This window comes from Hippocampus comes, unplaced genomic scaffold (genome assembly GCF_001891065.2).
Source record: "Hippocampus comes isolate QL1 unplaced genomic scaffold, H_comes_QL1_v1.1 scaffold45, whole genome shotgun sequence".
NCBI lineage: Eukaryota > Metazoa > Chordata > Actinopteri > Syngnathiformes > Syngnathidae > Hippocampus > Hippocampus comes.
Window position 1 is genome coordinate 2,858,976 of NW_017805783.1, and position 11,011 is coordinate 2,869,986.

The window sequence follows — 11,011 nt, forward strand, 5'->3', positions numbered from 1 at the left end:
GGGGGCACTGTAGATGTTAAAATTTCTCACGTGTGGTACGTGGCATTACTCATCTGAGTGAGGAGGCGTTTTTGCTTTTGGACGTGCTGGAAGTATTGTGTGTGTATACTGGATTATCCTACTTGTAGTGCCGGGTGCTTTTGAGAAGGATCATTTGCAATTAATTGTAAAGGCTTTATGGACATATAGTACCAGACTACACAGCAGTACAATAGTACAGTGTTTTGATCTGGCAGGTTTATACCTGCAGGATGTGATTGCTTCCTCCATCTGACACATGAGCTTTGAGCTTGACCAGCTCAGCCTCAGTCGTTTCCTTGTCAGTCAGGGCCTCTTGCAGCCTCCTACTCAGAATGCTCACAGCATTCTCGTATGCCTTGTGTTTGGCCTTCATCTCCTTCTGAGCACTGGTTAAATCTGTCCCCAGTCGCTTCATACGCACTTTTTGCTCCGAGATGGCTCTGTTTCAAGCAAATAAAAGTAAGTATTAAATCCACAGGAAAGCTGTGATTACCGCAACATTACAAACGTGCTCATTTTTCAAGGTCTTTGTGATGTCACATATCAGGCTGATATGACTTTCACTAGGCACAGATACAATGTGAATAATAGAAGTGTATAACAGTATATGGGTACACTTCTTTTGCAGGCCAACAATAGAGGTTTGTTTTTTAAAGAAATAAATATGCAAAGAGATACTAATCATGGCCCAAATCACTATTCAAGTGCCGCTTTTTTGCTTTATAAAGGACATGACTTACTTTTTGGCTTCTGTTTCCATTTTCTCAACCTGTTTCCGAAGACTTTCATTCTCTTCTGTCACAGCCACAAGCTGACTCTGATCAAACTGCATGGACTGTTAAGGAAAATAGCAAGATTTAAAATCAAGTCATCACTGACATCACCAAATTTAACAGGAGAAACTACAGCACTTTTAATTACCTGGATCTGTGTTTCGAGGTGGTCTCTTTCCCTCTGGATGTCTTGTAGATGGCTTTCCATGTTATTAATCTGTTCTTGGACTCGGACTACTTCCTTCTGCAACCGGGCCTGATCCAAATCGCCCTTTTGCTTCTCTCCCTGAATATCCAGAAGCTCTTGTTTTAGGTCCTGCACCTCTGCCATAAGACGCTTTTTAGTCGACTTGAGTTCACTTATCAACTGGTCTTTGGAGTTAGCATCCCGACGGTAGGCTTCCACCATCACCTGTGAAGATGTACCTTAAACTCATTCAATCCCAAAGACGTGTCTTTTCAGACTCGACACATTCAATCTTTTTTTTAAGAGTTAGGGAAACAAAGGATCTGAAAATGGCTAGTACTGATTTTATATTCTTCATGAGTTTATCGGTCATACTTCCACTTGATAGATACATCAGTCAAGTTATGATTATAGCCAAAAGTCATCTATCAGGTAAGACAGCCTGGAATAAATTTATTATAATTTCCATCAATAAAACACTCCCTCTTTATCACACCTTTTCATTGCAAAATGAGCAGCATCGATAACTTTTCAGATCAGTGAGGCACTTTTTTCATTCGAGCTGTGACAGTCATCCAGCTCAACAATAAATCCTCCCACATAAACATCAACATTGGCAAGTGGAATATTTGAGCAATATTATTTTGTGAAAGAAAATACTCTACTGCTTTCTTCAACGATATCTATGAACTTTACTGACACACTCCATACTTACAGTGAAATAAAATGCCTTGTTCAATTTAGCCCACTATTTACAATTTTTCCAAGGGGAGACTTTCAAACAATGACAAATTGTTGAAACTTTCTCTGCTTATAATGATAAAAGCTGTGAAGAGTTTTTCCGTGAAGTTCTACCAAATGTTTTCTCCCACAGTTGACCAAATTACTTACAATATAATTATGTAGCGATTTCAGAATGACAATTTAAATTTGTTACCTTTTGTTGTTGAAACTGCTCCTTCAATTTTTGAACTTGTTTTTTCAAGGAACCATTTTCTTGCTGTAGCTTTTCAATCTGTAACAAAGCAAAGCCGATAATAATAAATCACTTCAAATATAAAAATGAATTAAATACTCAAAACAACTCAAAACAGCATCATTTTAGCCAAAAATTAATGACAGCCTCAAAATATTACATATAATATTGCACAGATTAAAAAAATAAAAATAAAAACAAATCATTTTTTTTCTCTTGATGACAACAAAGTTAAAAATGTTTTGTCACAGTATATTGTAGGGCTACTTAATTCATTTCTGTCTATATGCAACTTAAATCATACTCTCAAGCACAGCTGTCATTTTTTCGCACCTGACTGGTTTTGACCTGAACTTCCTGTTTCAGATGATCCAACACATCTGAGGCCACCAAAACATCCTCTCCAAGCCGTTCAGCATTTTCATCAAGTTGGCTCTTGTCGGCTCGGGCCGTCTGCAATGCTACCTCCAGAACAATCTTCTCGTTCTGGAGGTACTGGATGTTGTCATCTTTGCTATTGCTCTCTGCCTGCAGCTCAACTAGACGGGCTTCCAGCTCCACGTATCGAGCCTCGAGCTGGTTGATTGACTGCTCTTTGGTATGCAGGTTCTCCTGAGTGATGGTCAGCTGGCGCATCAGTTCCAAATGTTCTTTCTGGAGAGACTGCAGCTGTATATCCTTCTGGGAAAGGTTCAACTTCACCTAATGAACGCAAATAAACACAGATGTGGCAACATAGATACAAAATGGTTGGTCGTGTGCATAACAGCTACAGATTTGGGGGGGAAAAAAAACAAGCCTGGATTAGCAAACCACATTTACAATTTAACTACTAGCATAAGTTACAAAAAAATGCTCTACAAAGATTGAAATGACAGAACGACGTTAGAAAGCAGATCACCTGTTCTAGCTCCATTTCCAAGTTACTGGCTGTGTTGGCCAATTTTATTAAGCGCTCCCGTTCTTCCTCAAATTCTTCTAGTTTGTGTTGCAGGTCATCCTCCACCATAGTTTTGGCATCTTGGATCTGCTTGTAAGCAGCTTCTTGAGTCATCATGTCTGCCTGCAACACAGAGGAGAGTGTCCATATTGTAGTAATGTATTTAAAAACAGAGTTCTCAAAACAGCAACCTGCATTGTCTAATAAGGTGTGTCTATGTACATACATACACATACACACACACGCACACGCACACACACACACATGTACATACATTTTTTTAATCCACATTACAAAAACCCGGAAGTCGAACAAAGATGTGTTGACACTGAATAACCATTTGTACAAAAGGTTTTCTTCTCCCCTGACTGGTCTCAATATGCTCTGTTCTGTCTCAACATACATACATACATGCAAAAACCAAAAGGAATGTTTAAAATTTACCTCAATGCTCTGCAGCTGAACTGCAATACGTTCTTTTTCTTTGATCGAGCGATGTTGACTCTCAGACAGTTGATGGGACAGTGTCACATTCTCTAGTTTCAGATGTTGGAGAACGCCTGTCTGCGTCATTTTTCCAGCCTAGGACAGAATAAATATTTTACATCAACCATAACAATTTGACATAGATCTTGAAGTAATAAGGGGGGAAAAAAATTAAATAAATAAATACCTGCATGTTAGCCATTTCACTTTGCAGTCTCACTCGGGCCTCTTGAGCCAGGCCTAGCTGCTGTTGGTACCACTGCCTGACCTGCTGGAGTGAGTCAATCTCTGCCTGGGAGGTTTTCAGTCGACTCTGTAGAGTGCTGCGCTCCAGCTGGACCTGCTGTAGCTGGTTTTGAAGACCACCCATTTGCAGTCGCATTTCCTGGACTGCAAAATGAATGAATGTTCTTAGATACACAAAATATACATGTGTACAATTCATTTGGCATCAAAAAAGGGGAGTGATATAAAACTCCAATCAGGCTGACTGAAGTCTCACCTGTATTGTCCTTTGACGTGAGAGTCTTTTGCATTTCATCCACCTTCCCCATCAACCTGTTATATTGGTCTTCAGCCACATTTAGGTCATTGCATAATGATGCCAGACTGGCATTTTTGCTCTCTAAATTGCCCTGGAGCTCCACCATTGCTTTCTCTAGTTGGCTACAATTCTGGCGCAAAGTGCTGACTTCACTTGTGAGGACGCTTTGCTTTTCCTGGCTAAACTGAACCTCTGCCTTCTGAGCCTGCATCTGAGCATTTACGGTGGCAAGCTGGGCCTGCAGCTCCGTCTTCTCCTTTAGAGCCTGGAGGGCAAGACATGATTATAAGACTTTACACTGAATGATATACTATCTCCAAATTATTGTCAGTATGCAGCAAACAGAGCTAACAAGATTTCCTTTAAACGTGATGACTTTAGTGCACACGTTTTAAAACAGCATATACAGTGATCCCTCGCTCTAAAGCGGTTCACTTTCCGCGGCTTCGCTGTTTCACGGATTTTCTTAATGCGTTTTTTTTAATGCTTTTAACCTTTTAAATCAGAAGGCGTCAGCGGCGACGCGAGTCGACAGTACAGTATTTCCAAAAACTATTATAGTTATTTGGTGAAAACATTTGGGTTTTTTGTAATTGGGCCTGAAAACAGGTTTTGGTCATTGATTTCATTGTATATATAGTTAAGTAGAACAACTGTAAAAAAATAAAGTTCACTACTTCAGGGATTTCACTTATCACTGGTTCTTTTTGGAACGTAACCCCTGCGATAAACGAGGGATTACTGTACTGCGGAAAAAAGAATATGGATAAATGAGCCAAAGGAAGTGAAATGTATGTATTACGTGGTCCCTCTTTTAGCGTTGTTGAGAGTTTCCTTTCTTTTAGGTGCGACATTATATAAATTGAAGTCTGTGGGTATTCTTGCCAATTCATCAAAAATAATTTGTAAAGCTGGTGTTGGACCAAAGACAGGTCTGTGCAAGTTCTTCCACAGTGACCTCATCCCACCATGACTTTTTGAGCTCACTTTGGAGCAAAGTCATGCTGGTAGAGAAAAGTACCTTCGCCACTCTACAGTATTGTCAAGAATTTGAGAAATCTTCTATTTCTCCAAAATGTATTGGGAAGGTGACAAATTAAGATTCAGCAAGAAAAAATAGGTCTAGTTCATCTTCTGAGTGAACTGTGTCTGTATACCTGTCTTCAAAATTTAAGCAAAAAGTTCAAAATCATGAACAAAATTCAAAGCATTTAATTTTTCTGTTCATTCATGATTTACTTAACAATAAACTTTTGGTAGGGCTAGAACTAGCAATTCAATGTATTAATTAGTATGCATTTCTACAACTGTACTGCGTATGGACCATAATTTCTGGACTACAAATTTGTACTTCCCCCGCCCCCCCACGGTTTGAAGAATGTGGCTTCCAATGTGAGGCAGTTAATTAAGGATTTTTACTAACGAGGTTCATGCTGCCTATAGATCTACTGACAGTCTTGTCACAGTAGACCAATGAAATTGAGGTCACGCTCATACTGAAGCTTCTTATCAGTCACGGTTTACATGGACCCTGGTATTCCGACTACAGTGAAACAAACCTGGTTGGCCTGAGATGACAAAGATTCCAGTTGGCCTTCTAGTCTCATTTTTTCCTTGAGCACCTGCAGCACTTCATCGTGGCCCATGACAGAACTCTCCAAAGAGACACTGAACAATGAAAACAACATCTGTGTTAATTGATAGTTATTTGACAAACCAAAAGTAAAACCATATTTTGGGACGTTATTTCTTTAAAAAAAGAAAAAAAAAATCATAATTGTTTAACATCCAAAAATACCTGCTTGAGAAGCTGTCTCTGCGGCTGCGTGGTTCTCCGGTGCCTTCTTGCTCCAATTGCTGTAGGTGCTGCTCATCACTGGCTGCTTGCAAGACTTCATGCAGGGAGGGAAATTGACCCATAGCCTCCGGAGCAATCTCCCGTCCCTCAACCGTGTAGGCCCCCTGCTGCCTGTCCATGGCAGCAGAGAACATGGTGTAGGTTCCCCTGGTGGAAGCACTGCTGTAGGATGAGCTGTCACTGTCATTGCCATCGTTTCCAGGCCTCGCTCCTGATTCACCACCATCAACCTCAGGGACATTTTCCCCAACCTGGAGCAAAACACCAGATCGCCCTTCTCCCACACAGGTGACCGATTGTGACATCACGCTGACCTCGGACACAGAGGATACTGAGCTGATGGTGGACTGGATTGAGCCCATAGTGTTGTCCGCAGTCTTTATTCCACCTACTGTCTCACCTCCACCATCATGCTCTGGAGCTTTGTAGTCAGCTAAAGAGTGGATCTTGCTTGCGCGGGAGGATCTGGATTTCTTCTCTTTGGCGGTGGTGGGAATGCCTAAGCTACCGAGTTTAGGACCTCGGGGTACACTGGTCCTCAGGAAAGAATACTCCTTGGTCATGGCAACTGTATCGGCCCTGGGAAGAGCCTCAGGATGCAGCATTAACTCTGGATCCAGGGTACTGAATGGTCTGTTTCTTGGTGTACTGCGGTGAGACTAAAACAAAGAAATACACAGCTGCATGAAAGACGACTGTAAACATGATCCTGATGGTTGTGACAATGTGATGTCTACAAGGTCATGTGGATACATTATTTAATGAAGTTAAAGTTGTGACTTTTCACTCACCCTCTCCTTATGTCTTTGCACTCTGTACTGTTTCAGCTGCTCTTCTAGGCGCCTGCGAGCCTCCAGACGAATCCTCTCCTCATTTTCCATTTCCAACGAAGGCTTCTGGTTGGCTAAAAAGGAAGGGCATTCATCCAAAAAGAAACATTAACAGCAGTCTGAAATAATATACTCATGAATCACTGCAATGGCAACACGTGAATAATTCAACACGTGATTAATGAGGCCAACTGTACTGTGAATCCCTTAATGTAATCGTTTAAAAAAATATATATACATATATATTATCTATCTATCTATCTATCTATCTATATCTATATATATCTATATATATAGATAGATATAGATATATACCCTGGAAAGTATGGCATGACACCTTTTAATCAACCCTTTGGACATAGAACAAAAATAATGTGCTTGACTCCATCTACCCAAAGACAAAACACAATCTAAGTAAAGAAGGTTAGTTTAGTGAACAACTTTACAGTGTAAAGAGGGTTCGGGTTACAAACAGACTTGGCACTGGGGGTGGGGGGCATTCACGCATAAATTTATGCTTACACAAATCTGTCTCCTGCATAGGCATACTGAGTCTGAGTGACTGCAATGCATCACCCGTGTGACCCGTGACCTCAGCAACAGCCTGCTCAGGTTCAAGCATCATGGGTGGATAAGCAGTCACACCTGGGGAAGCTACTTGATTTTGGGAGTTGACTGCGGAGCTGGTGCTCTGAGGAAGGGCTGTTGGAGACAGGGACCCATTAGCATGGGAGTTCCCCGCGGCAGGAATGCTCTCGGACATTTCGTCTCCATTTGGCATCACATCCGAGCTGATGGGACCTGGAATGAACATGTCCCAAGGAATGTGACAATGAGTCATAGTTGTATTGTGGACCAGAATGCAAAGTGTATGTGATTCTGTTGGCAAAGAGCATGAGCAACTATGACAACACTCAGCAGCAAAAGTTAATTCACCCACTGGTTAGAAAGTCTTGGAATGTCTTAAAGGGGAAGTCACCTCAAAAATTCTATTTTCAATAACATGTTCTATGTAGCACCACTAGTCTAAAAACTATTATGATTAAACTATTCTGATTAATATTGCATTTGTGGAGTATGAATTAAGCAGCAAAATACACCCATTTTCATCCATCTCAGAGGGCACTCAGTAACTGGTCATTCCCTGAGCCCTGAGCAATGGTGTTGTCATTTTCAGTCAATGACAAATGGCAAAATGGCCGGTCCCTGAAATAGGTAAAAAAAAACTGTTGGATTTGACTGCTTAAATGTATATTCCACGAACGCAATATTAATTAAAATAACGTGTCTAAACTAGTAGCACCATATTGTTAGCCGGGTTTACATAAAGACATGTATTCTGATTAGAATGTGTCAAGGAGTTGCTTCAATAAAAGTTTTTACACAACTACTGTGCTAAAAAGACAACATTTAATTCCTGCATGATAAATCAGGCGATGATGTTTTCATCAATCGCCATGTCTCACACGACTGATCTAATTAACTGAGCGGAGCTTGTAAACGACCGATTGGAAAAGATCAGGTCTCAGGTAAACAGGTGACAAAAAAAATAATTCAGGATGATTTCAATCATGGGCCGGCCCAGTGGTCAACTGGTTAGCACGTTGGCCTCATAGTGCAGCGGTGCATGGTTCATTCCGGCTCTGGCCTTCCTGTGTGGAGTTTTGCATGTTCTCCCCACACCTGCGTGGGTATTCTCCGGTTATTTTGGTTTACTCCCACATTCCAAAAACACACGTGGCAGGTTAATAGAACACTCTAAATTGTCCCTAGGAGTGAGTGTGACCGTGGATGGCTGTTCGTCTATGTATGCCCTGCGATTGGCTGGCAACCAGTTCAGGGTGTACCCCGCCTACTGCGCGAAGACAGCTGGGATAGGCTCCAGAACGCCCCACGACCCTTGTTAGGATAAGCGGATCAGAAAATGGATGAATGGATTTCAATCACATCGACGAAGTAAGTCTCCATGTAAACACGACTGTTGTACATTTTTTTTAACTTGACTTCTCTTTTAAGGCTCTGCTACACTGCTAATTTTATTCACATCTACCTCCTCAATGCTGCTAAAATATCATATGTATTTGGATACTAGTTTCAGATGATGAAAATGATGGTGATTGTAAGATAAGCCAAATTGTGTGTGTGTGTGTGTGTGTGTGTGTGTGTGCGCGCACATGTGGAAAGGGGCGGGGGGGCTGTCTAGAGAAGGCCATCATATTTAAATGTGTGTGTGATGCAAATGGGTGAAAGTGTGGGCGCAATTCTTCCTTTGTGACTCACTGTGCAATGTTTTCCGTCTATGTGCAATGCAATTGACTGCCTACCAATCCATGCTAAAGTCTGTCTTTGACTGGATGAATAATATGGCCTCTGGACAGACTCGAATGTAAAAGGAAACTTGACTGGTTGGTAGTCCCAAACATCCATGAGTTGGCTATTCCAGTTTTAAGGTATGCATGTTTTTTGTTCCCCTGTCATCATTGAGCTCAAAAAAACAACAGACATTTTAGTTTAGTAGTGAGCACATGGCGTAATGTATTAATATAAAGACCAAAGACAAAGCAACCAGGTCATTCCACCAAGAAAGCATCAGCACTCACCATTGTGGATCCCCTTGGTTGCATTTGGATTGCCATCAAGCCCTTGCTCCTTTAAATGTTCCTCATTTTCAGCCTCTTGGAATTTCAAAGTGCAGTGATCTTGACCAGCATTGATCTCCATTTGAGCGGTGTATTAATTTTTAATGTCCATTGTTTATTTATAGATGATCCTTCTGGGTCCTCATAGGGAAGCAACACAATAGCTGAAAGCAGGTGCTTTCCAAGATTCACGCAGTAACACAGAACTGAAAAGATAAATCACTGAGTGAGACAAATATATGGATAACACTTTGGCAAAAGCTCCATGTTACAGATAAAGCAATGCCTCTTAACGAGTGGGAATAATGCTAAGAAAAAAATGCTTGAGAGTGAAGAGCTAACAAGAAGATTTTTATTAGTTGACCAGACTGTGTTGTGTTAAATGTATTGGTTGACGTAAATGGCAACAACTTTTTACTCTTACGTAGAATGAAAACAGCGACACATTAAATTAAACACAGTGTATAACTGATTAAGTCCGAGTATGCTTCATTATTTATTCTTGGTTAATTGTCACCAACCAGCGAACAAGCAATTCAGCTGTCAGGAATTTGTGAAACAGTTGCCTCAATAACTAAGCATCAACACACCCAACTGCCAATTTGAGTTGGTGTAAATTTAAATCAAACGATGGGCGGATTAGGCATGTCGACGACAAACAATATCTTTTGAAGACATTGGAAGTTCTCCGTTCTAGTGGTATCGAACCTTTCCGAACTGCACGAATTAGCAAATTTATTGGTTTGTTTCACACAGTAAAGCTTAAGTTATCAACAGAAAACAACAACAAACTTACATGGAGGCGAACTGCATAGAATACACGGAAATTGCAAATGACAAAGACGCAGTTTGTAATTGGCAGCCATCAATAATAAACATTACGTTAGCTGGTGGTGATGGCCAAAAAGGTAGCTATATGTTTGCAGTGGGGGACCTGTCAAGCTAACGTCAAAGTTGCTAACTCGGTCGCTCGGAAAAGTCAGAGCCCGTGTTTAGATTACATCTTTAAATCATCACATAATTGTGACAATGAATACGTTTCGTCCATCATGATTTAAATGTATATGGGCTGACTAGAAAATGACACATTCAATAAGTGCATAAAAATCATAAGGAAAGCTCACCAAACCAGATTCGCCATTTACTACGTGGCTGTTTGCTTTCCGTCCGACTTTCCGTCCGACTGGAAACAGTCAACTCCGACTGGAAACAGTCAACTCAAATACATGCATCGGACACATCAGTGGCGTTTACTTCAAAATATTTTGCAAAAGATAAATAATTACAAATTAATAAGTTTCAATATCTAATATTTTAATTATCATGATGAGTCAATCTGTAAACGTGGCTTTTACGATATTGTTTTTCTGGCTCATGTTTAGGATGTCATTCAAAAGCCAAAATTATATTCAAAGTAACACTATATGTATGTCTATGATATCAGGTGCATGGCAAACTCATCTTTAATAATGTTGCTCATAAATACGTAAATCAATCACCATGTAAACAGTGAGTAGGCTTGTAATCCAGTGCACTGAACACAATTAAAGAAGGGGGATCTGGGTCGAAAATGAAACGCAATATCATTGGCTAAAACATATACAGTACAAATAAACAAATACAAACAATCCACAATTTAAAAACAAATCCAGCAAGTGGTGACTATTGGTGCACATATGCCAATTATGTTTAAACTGGAAACAGCCCCAGTGCGCGTTGTTTGGTGGATAAAAATAAATTACATTGAACGTTCAGGC

The 11,011-nt window shown here is 40.5% G+C and overlaps 1 protein-coding gene across 4 annotated transcripts in view; it reads right to left on the reverse strand.

The window, feature by feature from the left end:
* The window catches only part of golga3 (golgin A3), a 17,059-nt gene extending 6,604 nt beyond the window's left edge, over nt 1–10,455 (reverse strand). The window contains exons 1-15 of one of the 4 annotated variants that reach the window (XM_019885109.1): nt 10,379–10,455; nt 9,216–9,460; nt 7,261–7,416; nt 6,577–6,689; nt 5,726–6,444; nt 5,487–5,595; nt 3,886–4,192; nt 3,571–3,773; nt 3,342–3,479; nt 2,859–3,020; nt 2,291–2,659; nt 1,919–1,996; nt 943–1,206; nt 762–856; nt 245–461 (exon numbers count right to left, since the gene is read on the reverse strand). In XM_019885109.1, the coding sequence (XP_019740668.1) occupies nt 245–461; nt 762–856; nt 943–1,206; nt 1,919–1,996; nt 2,291–2,659; nt 2,859–3,020; nt 3,342–3,479; nt 3,571–3,773; nt 3,886–4,192; nt 5,487–5,595; nt 5,726–6,444; nt 6,577–6,689; nt 7,261–7,416; nt 9,216–9,336 (3,051 nt within the window). In that variant the 5' untranslated portion in view covers nt 9,337–9,460; nt 10,379–10,455. Of the gene's footprint in view, nt 1–244; nt 462–761; nt 857–942; nt 1,207–1,918; nt 1,997–2,290; nt 2,660–2,858; nt 3,021–3,341; nt 3,480–3,570; nt 3,774–3,885; nt 4,193–5,486; nt 5,596–5,725; nt 6,445–6,576; nt 6,690–7,137; nt 7,417–9,215; nt 9,461–10,378 lie in introns of all 4 variants that reach the window. The other 3 variants (XM_019885107.1, XM_019885108.1, XM_019885110.1) reach the window with 3 other exon arrangements.
* Between the last annotated feature and the right edge of the window lie 556 nt (nt 10,456–11,011).